The 17,278-nt window shown below is 56.4% G+C and overlaps 4 protein-coding genes across 4 annotated transcripts in view; 2 read left to right on the forward strand and 2 right to left on the reverse strand.

Annotated features, from left to right (window-relative positions):
• The window catches only part of VOLCADRAFT_104954 (uncharacterized protein), a gene marked incomplete at both ends in the record, with an annotated part of 13,962 nt that extends 8,725 nt beyond the window's left edge, over positions 1 to 5,237 (reverse strand). The window contains 9 exons of the mRNA XM_002951053.1: positions 539 to 660; positions 874 to 1,041; positions 1,174 to 1,263; positions 1,482 to 1,606; positions 2,309 to 2,315; positions 2,390 to 2,617; positions 3,010 to 3,182; positions 3,987 to 4,022; positions 4,790 to 5,237. Coding sequence (XP_002951099.1) covers positions 539 to 660; positions 874 to 1,041; positions 1,174 to 1,263; positions 1,482 to 1,606; positions 2,309 to 2,315; positions 2,390 to 2,617; positions 3,010 to 3,182; positions 3,987 to 4,022; positions 4,790 to 5,237 — 1,397 coding nt within the window. The remainder of the gene's footprint in view (positions 1 to 538; positions 661 to 873; positions 1,042 to 1,173; positions 1,264 to 1,481; positions 1,607 to 2,308; positions 2,316 to 2,389; positions 2,618 to 3,009; positions 3,183 to 3,986; positions 4,023 to 4,789) is intronic.
• Positions 5,238 to 8,333: 3,096 nt separating this feature from the next.
• Positions 8,334 to 8,777, reverse strand: VOLCADRAFT_91560 (uncharacterized protein; the record flags this gene model as incomplete). The annotated part of the gene is made up of 1 exon (XM_002951054.1): positions 8,334 to 8,777. One exon carries the CDS (start codon positions 8,775 to 8,777, stop codon positions 8,334 to 8,336), a length of 444 nt encoding a protein of 147 aa, XP_002951100.1.
• Positions 8,778 to 9,200: 423 nt separating this feature from the next.
• On the forward strand, positions 9,201 to 11,375 carry VOLCADRAFT_91561 (uncharacterized protein; the record flags this gene model as incomplete). The annotated part of the gene is made up of 3 exons (XM_002950954.1): positions 9,201 to 9,319; positions 9,675 to 9,994; positions 10,567 to 11,375. The coding sequence occupies 3 exons, from the start codon at positions 9,201 to 9,203 to the stop codon at positions 11,373 to 11,375; spliced, it is 1,248 nt and encodes a 415-aa protein (XP_002951000.1).
• A 749-nt stretch (positions 11,376 to 12,124) lies between these two features.
• VOLCADRAFT_91562 (uncharacterized protein) lies at positions 12,125 to 17,012 on the forward strand (the record flags this gene model as incomplete). Its single annotated transcript, XM_002950955.1, has 10 exons — positions 12,125 to 12,145; positions 12,488 to 12,730; positions 13,291 to 13,541; positions 13,661 to 13,956; positions 14,279 to 14,418; positions 14,742 to 15,123; positions 15,290 to 15,736; positions 15,881 to 15,971; positions 16,416 to 16,687; positions 16,996 to 17,012. The coding sequence occupies 10 exons, from the start codon at positions 12,125 to 12,127 to the stop codon at positions 17,010 to 17,012; spliced, it is 2,160 nt and encodes a 719-aa protein (XP_002951001.1).
• Positions 17,013 to 17,278: the final 266 nt, after the last annotated feature.

The raw sequence follows: 17,278 nt of genomic DNA on the forward strand, positions 1-17,278 counted from the left end.
GCGCCCTCGGGCATCAACACGTCACGAAGGCCACGCAGCTCGTGAAGGCCGCTGTGATCCAAACCCCAGCTGGAAAAAGGGGGAGGAGAGACACGCGGGGCGGGGGGGAGGGGGGAAAAGAGTAAAACCGACACGTAGCGCGCAGCGAAACACACGTGGGGTGGGGGGTTTACGGGTGTCCGTACATTGCCTCTTCCCCCACCCTTCCCCCCCCAAATGCAACCACATTCAGCTCAACCGCTTCAACCAATCCCCGAACCGCAATAAAAGCCCCTCCCTTCCTCACCCCCCTCTCTCCTCATCGCCCTCCCCCGCTTCACATCACCCCAACCCCCCGGTCGGTCCCCCGGTCGGTCCCCCGGGCCAAGCTGTGTTTTTCCCAACCCCCTCCCTCCTGCTGAATCCCGGGTGCACCACTGAATCCTCACGTCCGTCGATCGGCGCATTTTTTGTAGCCGTGGTACGACGCCTTCCCAGCAAAACACCCTTTCCCCCCCCTCTCCCCACCTCCCTTCAGTAAGTATCCACATGTTCTCACCGCAAGGCCTGCTTGATGCCGTCCAGGGTGGGACGGATGAACCAGGCGGTTACGGGATCCTGTACGGGATTGCCCGTACTGTGGTACGACACGTCCAGGTGACGCAACGCCGGCGTCTCGTGCTGCGCGGGGTGGGGGGGTTATTAAGATGTACGGATAGATGGGTTTGTGGGTAAGGGTAGAGATAGGGGGAGAGGGGGAGAGTGATCGGCCGCCATGACAGGAGTCGTTTACAGGATTATGAAGGGACTCAATGCCTGCCTAACATGTACGACACGTACGACGTGTCCGTCGTATGATGTGTCTATGTCGTACAGCACGCATTTCCCTCTTACCGGCAAGCCCCCCGCCTCCGCCGCCACCGCCGCCAGCTCCCTCCGCGCCCTGCCCCCGCTGCTGTAAATGGCTGCGACCAGGTCGGCCGGGTATCTCGCCTCGTACGCCTGGTAGAGCTGGGCGAACACGTGTCGATAACCCAGATCTGTCAGGTCCGCGGGGGGAGACTGGGGGGAGGGGGGGGGGAGGGGGGAAGACGAACCACAAACGAGTGAAGCTGCTGCCAGGGGGGAGGGGGAAGGACTGACGAATGGGGAATCCTATTTAGGAAACACAGCCGAAAAGGAGGGAAGGCGAACCACGAACCAATGGGGATTTATGCAAGAAGAGGTGAAGGGGATATATATACATGCAAACGTCAATGTAACAATCGCCAACGTCTCAAGCATCTCCGGGGGTGGAGAAGAGGGAAAGCGTCAACGGGTTATGAAAGAGTCGTACAAGTAAATATCGACTGCATCATTTAAAATGCCGTTTTTTGTGTTTGGCAGGTCTAGGGGGGTGGGTGGGAAGCTGGGGAGAAATGAGACACACAAGTACGGATCCGTCAGGCCGTTCGCAGACAGAGACATACATACATACACACATACACGTCCTTCACACGCACCTGGTCCTCCAGCTGCACCAGCTCGCCTTCCTCGGGCATGTCAACCCAATGCCGTACACTACCTCTGTACGAAACCACCGCCCGCCATCCCGGCCAGCCAGTGACGCCGTCATGACTAATGCGGGCTCCAGGGTGGGACGATGGGACGAGCACAGGCGGGTTAGGGTCGTCGACGGGCACGGGGGTAAACGGGGGGAGGGCGGCGGGGGGAAAAGTGAGGACATAGATAAGACTGCGAAGATGAGCCTCAAAGCGATATGTACGGATATGTGCGGATATGTCCCTTCCTGTAATGCAATTTCAGATATCGATTATCATGACGATCGTGACCATTATCTTTTCGAAATCCGGCCCCGGCCCCGGCCCCCCCACCCCCCGCCTCCGCCCGGCTCCCCGACTCACAGGTAGTCGCATGTGAAAAACTGGATGCGCCAGGGGACAGCATCAGGACGGTAGTGACTGCTCGTCCAGTTGCGCTGCCGTAACCCCTCGTACAGCTGTACGATACTCATTTGCGGCATGGACCGCCAATCGGGCTCCACCTGCGTGTGTTTTCCGGAAGGCGCGGCGGATGAGCCCCCGTCTGTCTGTCTATCTGTCTGTCCGTCCGTAAATATGGCTCTTAGCCCGTCCAGCTATCCACTGTGCATGCTTTGGGGCATGTATGCAGCTGATGCTTTGTTTCGTGCATTATCGTCGTCATCATGATCACCATCACTATCGCATAATCCCACGCCAAACCCAAAACCCCCCACCCACCCCCTCCTCCCTCCTTCGTGGTTCGTCTTTCCCCCTCCTCCCCCCAGACCCCTCCTTGAAAAGCGCACCTCGGTTCTGTAGTCCCCCAACACAGATCGGGGAATGTATCGAAAGGCATGCGCCACACCGTCCGGGGTCGCCCCACGCACCGCCTCCACCGCCGCCTCATCAACCTCCTCCCCCTGCTGCTGCTGCTCCCCCAGTGCCCCCAGAGCCTGTCCCGCCTCCAGCCGCCGCCGCCGCACCTCCGCCTGCTGCTGCGAAGCCCTCAGACTCAGGTCCACCGGCTGATCTGTTAGCCGCTCCACATGCTCCAGAACCAGGTCATCTAGGCGGGGACCCGTGGTTTCGGAGGAGGAGGCCAGGCGCTCCAAATCCTGAAAGGAAACGAAGCGAGACGCGAGGAATGAGAATGATTAAAAAGAAATAAAACGAAAAAAGAAATAAAACGAAAAAAGAAATAAAACGGAGGTGATGTGCCAAATGGTCGTCACGGGGATGAAGGGAAACTAGGGAATGGGAGGAAGCGAGAATAGATGTTGATGCGCGGGCTGGGAAGTTGGTGGTGGCGGAAAGGGTGGAATGGGACTTTTTTTCCTTACATCGCGCAATGAAAGATTGTTGTGAATCTTTCAGTGCAAGTAGCGTCCCCTTTCTTTCGGACGCTTGGTTGATTTCTCCCCTTTTCCCCCCCCCAACTTCCCCCCCACCTATTTCCCACCCCCCCCACCCACCCACACCCACACACACGGTCTCTCCCCCCTTTCACCTGCTGCGTGAACTTGGGGTGGGGTCGAGGAAGGTCCACCGGGCGACCGGCGGACATAGCCTGAGGGAAACAAGTACGACATAGTACGACATAGTACGGCGGGTGAAAACTTAACGAGCATGGGAGGTAGCGAAAAGGGCGTGGCATTGCGTTTCCATGACGGATCGCGAGAGCTGGGAGGTGGTGGCGGGGGCCGGGGGGCAAGGGGAAGGGGAGAAGCCGGAATGTCAGAGAGAGAAACCGGAGGTGTCCGTGTGTTTTGTTCGTACTGGATACGTCCGGCGGGGTCCACCAGCAACAGCACCCCAGCCTCTCCCAATCCCCCCCCCCCAAACCCCGGGTCCGGCTCCGGTTGTTTCCTGTCCCTCCCTCCCTCGCCCCTCCCCTTCCTCCCCCCCACACACCCCTCTCTCCCCTCCCCCGACTTTTCCAGAGCCTAGCATGACCCAACCAACCAACCAACCAACAAGAGAGCCAGCAACAGAATGTAATGAGACCGGGAGGGGCGCGGGAGGGCCATGTCCGATCTGCCCGCTTGGCGGGAAATCCAGCCATGCTCGTCCCATCACCCGGTCCCAACCACCAACCACCAACCCTTCCACCACTCCCTGCACACACCCCTCTTCAGGCCGCCAGCCCTCGGGTACTCACCAACCTTACAGAGTCCCCTTACATGTTAGAGTAAGGTTCCACATACATACATACATACATGCATACATACACGCGGCTCTCCGCCGTATCCTCTTACGGTCTTGCGTGCAATAACATGCAAACGCATATATATATAATATATATATTATATATATATATATATAATATATATATAATATATATATATAATATATATATATAATATATATATATTATATTGTATTCACATTACATATGAAAGTATACATAGGTACTTCTACATAACACACAATTACAAAAAATGTAGATAATGTAGATAATGTACAAGTTAACCCCCACAGCCGCACCTTGAGCGCATTCCAGTACTGATCGGGCCATTCGGGCTGTGGGGCAGCGGGGCAAGTCGGGATGGGGAAGGGCGGGCAAAGGCAAATGGAGGGAGAGGCGGAGGGCGGAGTGGTCATATGAACCACCGGCAAGGGCGCGTTGAGGGAGCCAAAGCGAGATGGTGGTGGTGGTGGTGATGCCGGGTGTGTGTGTATGTGTAGGAGGTGTGCTGGGGTGTTTAGTTAGGTGTGTCGGTGTGTATGTATGTATGTATGTATGTATGTATGTATGTATGTATGTATGTATGTATGTATGTATGTATGTGTGTATGTATGTGGTTCGGTCGAAGTGCCTCTCAAAGGGAAATGAGACGTGCGGGGGGCGGTGCGGGCGGACAACTGTCCAGGGAAGGAGCCCCGGGGGAAACCAGGGTCCGGGAGCTCCCGGGGTGGAGGGAGGGGTGGGTGGGGGTTTCAGGGCCCAACCTGCCAACGGGAGCAGCAGCAGCAGTAGCAGCAGACAACACCGTAGATACGCAGCGATGAATCACCGCTGATGAATCAAATGTGGCCAGCCAGTTACTGCTACTGCTACAGCTATGTAGCTACAGTTGGGAACACCAGCCGGGTCGGAGCTGGTGGCGGGGACTGGGTTTTGACACGCCACCACCGGGGGCCGACTATGCCCGTGGTGGCGGTCTACGCAGAGGTATAGGGGGGTAGGTGGGGCTGGTCAGCCATCCATTTAGTCCTTGTAGCGGTATATGATCTCTCTCTGCAGTACGACGCCGTACGTACCCCGTCAATTATCGGCAGTCCCGCACCCACGAGGTGCAGCTCCCGGGAGTCAGTGATGAAGCGCTCCGAAAACACGTTGCCGGGCTCCGAAACCACCCCGCTGGACCGGGATGCCACATCCAGACGATGGAAGTTTGATAGGAGGGCCGCATCCTCGTCCAGCTTAAAAGATTGCTGCGAAAGCGCGTGCTGTTGTTGCTGTTGTTGGTGCTGTGGGATATCGGTGCCAGCAGCAAGGCGGGAACCTTCTGCGGGTGAAGCTGCGGCAGCGAGGGCAATGTGGCCCGGCCGTCGCCGTCTCCCGAATTCGGCGTTCGTGGTGGCTGAACTGCACTTTTTGCCGACCAGGCGCCAAGTGCTGCTGCGGATGAGCGGCGGCCACGGCGCAGCAGGGTGCTGCGGCCGCTGCAACGAGCGCCCGATGGGCGACGGTGAAGTCCGCACCGTCGCAGCATCCACCTGACCAAGATTCATGATGTATCTAAGCTCCTTTACGTTCAAACCGTTCTTCAAAAGCCTGTCTTTCCCTCGGCAATCCCTCCCTAGAATTGCGAGACCTCAATACGGCGGCGTGTGAGTTAAAATCCTGCCCGCCCAAACCCGGCGCATTTTATGCGTTAGTATGCCACCATTAATTGATGAGCAATTGAAGGAGAAAACGAAGGTCGGAATTCAGTAATTGTCGCATATGCCCCTTGGCATAAAAGCACAGTCCTAGACCCCCTGATCGCAGAGCGGAATTACCGATAATAAGAATGAGGCCTAGAGAAGGACCTCTCGCGGAGAAGCCTGCTCCGCAACCGGTACGGCGCGAGCGACTTCAGTGCTAACGGTACCTGCTAACGGTACCTTCAATTTACAGTTGCAGACCATCTGCATTATTCATATAGTTGTCTAAAAACTTGTAACCTTCATGTGCAACCATTTCTAGATGGGGCTTCCGCAGGAGCAATATATTTTGCCCTTGACTGTCTCGATCCTTTTCATGGTGGCTGTCGGATGAATGGGCGGAATCGGTTAGCCTTCAGACCGGGATAAAAAACACGGAGAACGTGTAAAATCATCATCATAAAGACCATCATACTAGCAGACCGACGGTGAATTGAACGACCAACCAAAATTAACATCTGTCATAACATATTGAACAGACGCAAAAGCTTCTGCTTTGCGTTCTGTACTGATGACTGTAAGGGACAGAGGTCCTTGGACCTGCCCCGTATTGGTTGTTGAGCCAGTCCTGTCGTCCGACATCCAGCGAGTGACTGGGAGGTATTGGGGCTTCGTGTTTCATGATAATTGTGTATATTCCACAACCCCTTCTAATCCACGGTGGTAGGGGGACGGATACTTAAGAGGAAAGAGGAAACAAAAATCCCAAAGCCTTATCTTCAAGGAGGGTTGAGGGAGCGAGGTGCGATGAAAAAGGGCGAGTAACACGCCGTTTAGTTTGCGATGCAGCAATCCACCTAGGGGATCTCTCCTCAGGGAGGGGAGCCCCTCTGTGTTTTTTTTGGCCCTGTCAGGGCCGTGGCATGGGTATTAGCGGCACTTTTCGGCATATACCCTACACAGTGCATGGAGCACCAGTGATTCGTTGCCATCCAATGAGTTATTTTCCTATTTGCATTTGAGTGCGCCTCCTTGTCAGTGGGAAGGAGATACAAAAGCGGGTTTTTGGTAAGGACGTGGGGTAACCTGGGGTAACGCATTCACGAAAAAAAGGATGTGGCAAGGAGTGCGGGGAATGGTCAAGGAGGCCCCGTCACGTCATTTGTTTTCGTCTTGGTAGTAGTGGAAATGACCATTAGGTCGTCCACGAATCGAATGGCGAATTGACCTTGTAACTGCCAGCGGTACAGGCTGTCTGGCTGGCCAGTCCCTCGAGTCAACATGAATAAGTATTCACTCAGCTGTCCGCTTTGCAAGGGTGCCGGTATCGTAGAAAAGGTGGGAGTGGGTGGTGCTAACATGGCCGGTACAAGGCCACGAGTCCGGGTCCGGCCCTTAAACCGCCGGCAGCGTCCAGGAGCCTGGTGGCCCGCCATGAGTCAGCCATTTCGTGTACCATGTTGTCGCGCTGCATATCGCAACGAGGCCGAGCACCTTGCGAATTGCCTTTCCAACGCCGCGGAAGCTCAGAAAGCAGCCGGAGGCGTAGGTAACCCGTTGTTTTGAGGCCATTGGGTTGCCAGGCTCCCCGTTCCCCTGGGTGTGGCTGAACCTGCTGATCCGACCCGTCCAAAAACACACATTGTGAGATATGTGCACCTGACTGTGCACATGGCCACAGTCCAATTGGTGGCGGAGTCGGACCCAGTTGAAGAGCCGGGCTCTTGAAGTTTTCTTTCCGGGCCATTGAGGGTAGGACTTTGTGGTCGCATTTCTGTTTCCTTTGGTGATTGTCTACTTTTGCCAAACATGGGCAAGGCGATGCATAGGAATCCCCATCCCAGCCAGCTGTTTGAAAGCCCGGGGCCGTAGTCAGGAATGGGGCGCATAGCAGTAGATGGCTAATAGGGCTGCCGGCGCTTGTCAAGCTACCACCTAACATAATCCTGGCCCCCGAGCACAGGATGGCCTCTACTTACAGCAGTGGGCAGCGACTCTGGGCGTTTGGTATTGTCCGGGCTGTAGTACGGCGATGGCCTTGGTACTGTCAGCTTGCAGTCAGATCCACTGTAACGCCATATAATAAATAGTCATTGTATGCAGGACAAATGGTCGATCACTTGTTTATAACGTGACAAATGTTGCAGATAAAATAAAGCGTCCACACATTTCAGCAGGTTGCAGATTTCCGGTACCCTGCCGTACGGCTGAGGAGCAGCACACCATTATTATCAAGCCCGTGCATACGCTTTCTCATCTGCATATTTGTTGCAGTGCGCACAGACTGTTTGTTGATTGCAATTGAAAGGTGTAAAGCTTACCTGTTGCGGTTCCGCGGTGCCAGTCCTCAGCTAAAGCGAATTGCTTCTCAAAGGCCATATCCCTTCTCAAAGGCCATATCCTAGCTCATACTTGCGAACCAACACTTTTTAACAACTTCACGGTCAGCGATGGCGGAGGTTATTTGCGGACTTTGCATGGAGGCTGTTGAACCCGACGATTTTTACAGGTAGCAGCTGCCGTGTACGCGAGACGCCAGCCCATTAGCAGAGCGCTTAAATCAAAGCTGTATAGGATGGTCCCTCTGTTTATGACTGCACTTTGCCCTGTGGCGTCGGAAGAACGGCGTCGGAAATCCTTTGGAAGGGCGCATCACATCGCCAAGTCCCTTGAGCATTTATAGCTGATGTAACTGGGGCTTGGTGTCAGAGACCGGAACGTGAACGCCATCGTGATGTGGCGTTGATGGCAGAGCACACAGCATGGCAGCACACGCGGGCGCATGAATGGTCTCGGTGTCATAGTGGATAGTTTGCTGCTGTGAGTGGAATTGTCTTCGTTCATAATTTTCCCATCATCTCGAACTGCGTGCCCCCGCTTGCGACATCTATTGCTAGGGAGCTGGACTGCAGTCGTAACTGCCAGGGGAACTGGTTTCACGAACAATGCATCGAACGCTACTTAAGGAAGCGCGGCCATGGGACTGGCCAAAAGGTAACACGGGTCCGGCGTGCGCAGTAGCACGTGGTATTCCAGCTTATCCGTGGAGACGGAACTCATGAATATGCAGCTGACCTCCTTTTTGGTGTGGCGCCTTGAAAGCAACCCCTCAAGTATCTTGCAGTACATCGCCGTCGGTATGTAGAACCTCCCAATTCCCGCGCAGACCGGCTTTGACTGCCCAGGAACACAACCCAATGGGAAGCCATGTCCTGGGACAGTAAAGAAGACGCATTCCAGGCTTCCCGCGAATACAAAGAAGAAAGAACTGAACAAGCAAGCAGCAATCACGGCAAACGTGATGCTCAATGCAGCGCGAGCTGCCCCTGCTCCAGTGCCGGCTGCTAAGCCGCCGAAGGTCACCAAGGTTATAGCCGCGCAACGTCCGCCGGTACCGGGGGTCATCATTCATCACCGTACAGCCCCTGGGCAAGCAGCCGCTACCAAATCAAGCAACGGAGAGGAAAGAGAGAGTTTCTTCGACGATTTTAATAATTTCCGACAAATAGGTGAGAAACGCGTCTGACCCAGATGGAATTTCGCTGCCTCTGCCTTAAGTATGGGGAATGGGAGACCATCGCATTTCATCCACCGAACGGAGATATTGCGCTCTGGACTAGGGTTATCGTCTTCGCCGATGCTTGCACCTTCTGCGTACGCTGTGGAAACAGTTTTTGCCTATTGACCGGCATTCATTCAGCGCGCACGGCTGATCACACCTAATTAAACCCCCCTCGTGCTCTCTGAGATTTTTACCGCTTTTTCAAACCTGCCGTACATGAAAGTCTAAAACAGCTTTCTCCGGCTGGTCGTACATGAGGTCTTATGATGGCTCTTTTTGGTGGTTTGTTCCGTACATCAGGCAAACGTGCTCCAAGACGCGGCGCGGATGAAAGTGACTCGCAAAGCGATGCCAGCGAACAGACCGCCCTCCCACGACGCCAGACGTAAGTGGTCTTATTGACACAGGTGTTTTGGCGTCACTAAGGGGGGCCCCAAACGACTGGGTGATGGAAAGAACGGCTCACACAATCCCAATAACTGAGATGCTGTGCCCGATCCTAATGTTCGGGTCGAGTATGTGCGTATGTGCCAGAAACTATACTGAAAGCTTTGCTGTCTTCTGTTCCTGTCTTCTGTTTTTCGCTCCTTCGCATGACCCGGTTTATTTTGCCAAATTGCTTAAAATTGGTCCTACCATAAAATATTGGAATCATCTTGCTCGTTTTGGCGAATCCCCACCGCAACGTGTGTCGTTTCCTCTGCGCACCGTGTTGATTCCTTCCCCTTCCCTTGGTGCAGCATAAGGGATTTCTTCACGCAGACCCAATCCCCTGGCGCCAAGAAGCCATCCGAGACCAAGGCCTGGAATGTCCCACCCGCTCCTAACCAAGCCGGCGCTGCATCAGCCGTGCCGAAGAACTTAACGATGGCTCCGGAGCCTGTGTCACGGCAGCGAGTTATTCCCGGCTGGACTGATACCGTGAAGGTACCCACCGGCGTGTCCAACCTGCAGCAGCAGCGCGCCCTTGTGGCAGAGCTGCGAGCCAAGGAGAAAATGACGTTGGCCAACCGTGCGACGGCAGGAACATCGACAGGCGGCTCACGAAAGGCTGTTGTTGGTGGGTCCAGATGTGGACCGCCATTACCCATTTTACATGTCATCAGTTTTGCATTTTGCATCGCAAAGGATTGCGGCACACGGGATGTGTGATGTAGGGGCGGGCGCTGCGGCAGGATGGGAGATGTATACTGCTGCGGGAGCAATGGACCTTAGTAAAGCTTTGCACCTTGCAGCGTGCATCCGTAACCCCTAAGGAGTTATTTCGGGCTTGGTTTCGGATACCCCCGGTCATGCTCTGGTTGTTTATCAGAAAATTGCAGCTGGAAGAAATCTTAATAATTCTCAGCTGTGTTCTAGATGATTATGAATGATTATGAAATGGAGTTTTATCTGCTAGCCCACGTAAGGGTCTACGGGACGCCTGCCAGTCTACCATCCTGGGAAATGAGCAAGTGCAAAGTCGGTACACCCCTCGATGCCCCTCCTTTCCCCTTGTCCCCCGCGACACATGTGCACCTTCCCTTCTCTGGCAGTCTTGCACGTATGCATTATCACCTCCCCGCTCATTCCATTTAAACCCAGTTCACGTTTTGACTCCCCATTTACGATTTTCCCTGGTACACTGAGCAGGCACGGACCAAACGGCAAAGGCACAGGAGGCTCTGACGGACACCGATGATGCCTCTGGCGCAGGCGCTTACGCCGACGTTCAGCCTGGGGACACTGCTGTAGGCATCAAAGACATTTCAGAGCGCGCGACTCCCACAACTTTAAAAAAGCAACAGCAGTGGCAGGAGGAACAGCGGCAGGAGGAACAGCAGCAGGAGCAGCAGCACCAGCGGCTGCTGCACCACAACTTGAGTTTTGGGAGTGAGGCGCAGTCGTCTGGACTATTGCAATCGGCGTCCTCGCTAACGGCTTCCCCCGGCTCTGCGGTGTCCACCTCCCCCACGACTCCGGGTCTACAGACCGAGGCCCAGGAGGCGGACCCCGCTGTCGATTACGACCTGCTCTACAAGGATGTCGACGAGGCTTACGTAGTGCTGGACAAGCAGACCGGCGGCTTTGCGCGTGTAGAGGATTTGTACGGACCGGATCCGGAGTATGCGGGCTTTCAGGATGAAGAGGGCAACGTGGCCTACTATGTCGTTGTGCGCAAATCGATGCAGCTGGCTCTGCAGCAGAAAGCACTTCAGAAGCAGCAACAGCAGCAGCAGGCACCGGTGCAACCTGGTCCGTTATGGGTACTGCATGATGCACCAAGCGCGGAGGAGAAGGCGGCGGTTGAAGCTCCTTCATACGGCGCCGTTTGGGGCGGGAAGGGTGATGTGGTAGCTGTCGGTGGAGGACTGGAATCAGGGGCAGCGGGTGTGACGTCGCAAGGAGAAGTCGATCAGGACGACGATTTTGAAGACCTGTTATCGCTGTGCCTGGCGTGATTGCGACGTGTGGCGTTTTTTCTTCTTTGTGTTGTGTTGTGTGTGCCACCAGGTGGACATCCTAAAAAATGGCTTTTTCATCAGGAGCCTGCTGCTGATGCTAAGGGTGCTCTCATCCACTGATTTCGCCAATTACTTGATATGCTCTCATCACCGCTTGGTTGCAATCTTCTTCGGTCAGGCAGTTAAAAGTTCAAATCGTATCGTAACCATTGCAAGGAAGGGTGTTGATGAGAGGAAGGAGCATTGCGATTGCGCCGGGGTAGAGAGGTTTGAACGGTGGGATGTACTGCGGGGCATGCGGACCACCAGGAGTTCCGTGGCGGCAATCATTCTGGCGGCGCCTTTCGGTGCGGTGCAGCGGCATGGACTTTTGGCGGAAAGGCTTGCACAGTCAACGGAAGATGCGTGTAAAAGGCCGTACCCCGGAGCTCAACCACTAATGCTTTGCATTCCACACAGGGAGAGCCCTAGGTTTTCCATGGATGCAAGCGGTAAAGCCGCCGCCGGTTGCTAGAAACAGGGAGCCAGAGGAGGGAGTGTGCAGTCGGCCAGGTCGCTACCAAAGAGGACACGGGATTTAGAAATGCATGGAACAAATTTTAGATGCATCTTTAAGGGTGTGGTCCCTTGTACAATCTCCGGTTTAGTTTTAGCTCCGCTCTGAGTTTTAGTTTTAGCAGTTGGAACTGTACGCATGTTGTCGAGTGGCAATCATGCTCCGGCGTCCTCTTAGCCTTTGCAATATGATGATAAGAATTACACTTGTAGTAAGGCCCACAAAGCTGGAGGTTCAGGGCGCATGAAAGGTAGCACGGGACCGCCATGTGGCTCTTGCGGGCAGGTGATCTCAGTTATTTTATGTACGAAAGAATGGTGTGCAGTCACAGTCTATTCACTTGTTTTCCAGCAATTCACAAACATCACCACGTCCATCGCAAGTAGTCTCTGGGCCCCTGACCACTTTGTTTCTTAAGTGCTTGCGTTATAACTTTTTACTGCTTGCCAGTATGAAGTCTTGGCTGGCGACAGCGGCAGACACTCTCCCACGATTATCTTCAAGACTGCCATCCTGGCCTGGCCGAACCCGCGTTCTGTCCTGTGCCTTTCAGCTCCAGTCAGCTTCTATGCCATCCGCAAGCCAACTGAGTTGTAATGCAACGAGCGCACACAGGAGTTCGCAGCCAGTGGGCCACCTCGGCCGGTGCGCCTCTCCCTCCCTGGACGCATCTCCTCCTCGGGCGTGGCTATGGATTGACACGGACTCGGGTGTTGATGACGCGCTGGCCGTCTCTCTGGCGCTGTCACACCCCAACGTGGAAGTGGCAGGCATATCTGTAGTTCGGGGCAACGTGGTGGGTGGATACCCCCGTACGGCAGGGTGCGTATCGTAATCCGAGAAGATACCGTGTACCGCCTGCCGGCCGAGCCTGCGGGCTTCCGTGACCTGTACACCCTAGAATCCCCCGTTTCCCTTGCCCCAGCCCCCTCTCTGCTTCGATTTAACTCTCTTCTTCTCTGACGCCCTTTCCAGCCCTTAACTGGTCCTCAAGCTGATCAAATTGAGCTGACCTGAGCTGTGCTGAGCTTTGCTATCCCGTATGATGTGTGGGACAGGGGGGTCATATCTTCACATCTTCACCTGCGGCCGCTACCCTGCCTTCCCCGGTATTTCGGGGCACCCTCATCTAGTCACCCTAGTCAACGTCTCAGTGGATCGCTCAGGTTCCGCACCCACCACCGGCATCCAACGGCGGCGGCGGCGGCTCAACTCCATTCCTGGTCAGCTCGCAGGTTAACTTTATCCCAGGTCACCACCGTCCATCGACTAGGGGCACTTTTACCTTAACCACCATCGGAAGGATTTTCGGCCCTGACAGGTCTCGATCCCGGAACCCGTGTGCCTGCTTTGCAGGGTGTGGCGCAGGGGCTGCTCAACATGGGCCGAGTGCTGCTCGCCGCCACCGCCGGGGCCTTCGGCTCCCCGTCGTTGCCGCCGTCGCCGTCGCCAGGGGGTGATGAGCCCCGCGTCAGCGCTTCCTGTGAAACCATCCCCAGCAGCCCGCTGCCGCCGCCGGCCTTTACCATAGGCGGCGTGTCGGTGTACGGCGGCGCGGATGAACCGCTGGCGTCGCCGCCGCAGCCGCTGACGTACTATTACGGCAGGTGCGCGATGGGGGAACAGGAAGGGGTGATGACGAGGTGGTTGGGATTAATGTGTTCTTGGGATTATTACCCTTCTCTTCAACATACGTCCTCCTCATCTCCTCCTCATCCTCCTCCAGCTCCACTTGTGGGTCCTTCGGATCCGTGACCTGCGTAGCCCACTGCCCGCCGCCCTCCCCGCCCCACATCCCTATCCGCCCGCCGCCCTCAACAAGAGATGGGCTCGGGGACGTGCCCCACCTGCCACCCACCGAGTCTGAGGTCCCGGCTAGGAGGTCCACAACGTCACCGGGCGCCGAAACCACCAACACCGCAACCCCCCCGGCGGCGGCTGCAGGCCCAGGTGCAGCGGCTGCAAGTGCACTTGTGGCTGCGGCTCGTGCTCGCCCCGGTCAGCTCGTGGTGGTGGCCCTGGGTGAGTCGCTGACTTATGGCCGGGTCGACTGGGTGGACTGGGCATGTTAGCTTTTTATGACCTTGGCTGGGCTGACTGACTGACGGACGGACGGACGGACGGACGGACGGACTCTCGGAACATTTTACGGCTGGTTGACTTACTGGCGGGCTGGCCGGGTGCGAGCGCGGGGTTATTCCTCACCCAATTCTCCGCCGCCGCCGCCGCCGCCCTTGCTTCCATCTCTATTCCCTCACGGCCCCCGTCACCCCCTCCATCGTACGGCGGATGCAGGGTTACTCCCTCCTTGACTTGATCCCTCCCACCCCGCTTTCCCCCCCAGGTCCCCTCACCAACCTGGCGGCGGCGCTCAGGTTGGATCCCGAGCTACCCTCCCTGGTGCGGGGCCTCATAGTGCTGGGGGGCGGGGAGGGAATGTACGGCGGTAACGTTACGCCGTACGCCGAGTTCAACTTCCACACGGTGAGATCAACTGGCAACCGACCACCGACTGACTGCCCAGAGGGGAGGGGCGGATGATAGGCACCGCGGGGCTCCAGGGTTGGGGTTGTGAAGGGGAACCGCGGGAGACAGGTTTAGGAGGGGGGGAGAGAAACCGCAGATTCGTGTCTAGAAGACTTTCACCCCAGTCCTGGTCCCGTTCACCTCGTCCTCAAGTCCCTCTCAATGCCTCAAGCTCCCCCCCCCGCCTTTTGGTCAGTTCTACATCTGGTACACTCTTGCCCTGGCAGCAGCTTCCCTCGTTCCTGGTTCGTCTTCCCCCACCTCCCCGTCCTCGCGAGCAGGACCCCGAGGCAGCGTCAGAGGTGATTCAGGCCTTTGGCGGGGCTCCGGACAACAACGGCGCGAGAAGCAGCAAAGCCGCCACGCCGCATGTCAACGCCAAGTCGACATGGCCTTCTTCATCGTCTCCATCTCGTTCTCCTCCTCCTCCTTCCTCCCCATTCGGAGTAGCCGGCAGTGACCCACGGGTCGCTCTAATCACCTGGCGGTGCTGTCAGAGGAACCTGCTGGCCTGGGAGGTGGTGGATGAACTGATAGCTGTGGCGACCACTGGGTGTACTGCTAGTGCTGCTGCTGCAGCAGCTATTGCGACGGCGGCGGTGGAGGAGGGGAAGGAGGACGTTGCAGCTGACAGGTTCGGCCTGCTAGGTCGCTTTCTGGCGGGTGCGTGCACCCCCGGGGGATGGGGTGGGGCTCTTCATGCCTAGAGCTGCGCCTGCTGCTCTTAGACGGTCGACGGTTTCCCGTGCAGGGAGCGCGCTGTTGTTGTGTTTTGGGTGGCCTACCCCCCGCCGCCACTAACCCGCTGTCGCAACTCTCCCCTCGTCAGGCATCCTGGCCCCCTTCCTGGACCGCTGGCGGAGGGAGTCCCCCCGGGGCCTACTGCTGGGGGACCCGCTGGCGGTGGCGGTGGTGACGGGCATGCAGCCGGGAAACAGCGGGTCACAAAATAAAAACACGAGCACGGAGCCAGTCCAGACTCCCGTCCCAATTTGGAATCTGCAGCACTGGAAATGCCAGCAGCATCAACAAGATCAGCAGCAGCGGAAAGAGAAGCAGAAGCTAAAGCAAAAGCAAGGGCAGCAGCTTCAAGCCCCGCCGTCGGCTTTGGTACCGGGCTCGGGGCGTAACGGAATTCCGGAGCCCGCGTTTACCCAGCTGGGGGAGCCTGTGAGCGGGGCTTGGGATGCGTACGACACGTGGGCGGACAGCGGATCGCCCTGGGGCAGTTTAGTTTTGGAGCATTACGTGGCGCCATGCCGGGTGGAACTCCAGGGTGGGTGCTGGTGCGTGGGTGTTTTGGGATTGGTGCGATGGATGTGTATTACCCAACGGGGAAAGGGAAGGAGGGGACCGGAACCGACCGGAGTTGCCTGCATGGTGATCTCCTTGGCCTCGATGGCTCTTGCTGTTGCTACAGCTACTGCCCTGTGGAGCATGGGCGACATTAACCGCTCGTGGGGTAGTGGGGGAGGGTGTGTAGCGTGTGCTCCTAACGCTGCTCTGAATTGGTGGGATGGGATGGGTCCGAGCTCTATGACGCTTTCCTTCCCATCCTCCTTCACCATTCCTCCTCGGCTTATAATGTTTTACCTCTATTCCTTCTCCCCCCACCTGTATAGGAGAGCGCCGTGGAGCGTGTGTGTTTGGAAACGACGTACTGGCCGGTGACGCCAACGGTGGTGTCACCGGCGATGGGCGGCATCAAAACCGGACAGGGGTCAGCTCCTTTTCGAGCTCAATGGTGGGTCTGAGTGGAGCTCACAGGCAGGACAGTGTACGGCTGTCGTAATCATAAAGACGGTCGTACGATTTTGCCAACTCGAAAGCCATCAACTATGTACGCGTCTCCTTTCACTTGCGCATGGGTGACGTTTTCCGTAGTTTCAAATCACGCTGGCGCACCTGGATCGGGGCCCAGCCCGCATCGGTGCCTCCCGCCTCCCTCGCTGCAGTGACCGCTGTTGGCATGTGTCCTGTCTCTCAGACGCCTCCTACACCGTTACCCGGGGTCGCCACAATGCAATGCAGGAGCAGCAGGGTGCCGGAGGGGAGGCGGAGTTGAGGGCCACACGCCAACCCTGGCGTAAGGAAGGAAGGGACGGCGAGGTATCTAGGAGCTGTTCCTCAGCCGGCTCGGCGCGGCTGGCTGTGGAAGTGGCTGTGGTGGTAGCCATGGATATGCGGGCGGTGGCGGAGGGGCTGATGCGGGCGATGTCGCCGGGCGGTAAGTCATGTTAGGAGCACGCGGGTACCAATGGATTGTGGTCTACGTGGAAGATATCCTCCTATCGGTTCCTGCTCCGGGGCTCGCTTGGAATGAATATCTTATTTCAGCGATAAGGAACACAACCTGTTGGATAGACGATTAAGCCATGGTTGCTTACAAGGTTGTAACGATGACGAGGCGCGGCAATGTCTACCAGCCCATTATGTAAGATACAGCTGGTGTGTAGAAGGTATGCAACAACACGCCCATATTCAACCCTAAGAAATTGACCTTCCACTGAATTACGCTCGTTGCGTGCGCTCCAGACTTTGCGGATTCGTGAGTTCGCACACCTATCATGGTTAGCAGCAGGGGCCGCGTGGCGTGGAACTGCCTAACACGCCTGCCCAAGGTACCGGGCAAGGCGAACGGGCAAGGTGATCTTACTAGCCAGTCACCAATCAACCTGACCTACTCGCCAGTCACCAATCAAGATGACGATCATTTGGACAATAAAGCTCGAGTCCTTGCGGCCGCTGCCAGGACAGTCAATCCGACATTTTGCCAAAAGGCTACACAAAAACAATCCTTTGTTTTCACAAACAAAAG

The sequence above is a fragment of the Volvox carteri genome (genome assembly GCF_000143455.1).
Source record: "Volvox carteri f. nagariensis unplaced genomic scaffold VOLCAscaffold_21, whole genome shotgun sequence".
In the NCBI taxonomy this organism is placed as follows: Eukaryota; Viridiplantae; Chlorophyta; class Chlorophyceae; order Chlamydomonadales; family Volvocaceae; genus Volvox; species Volvox carteri.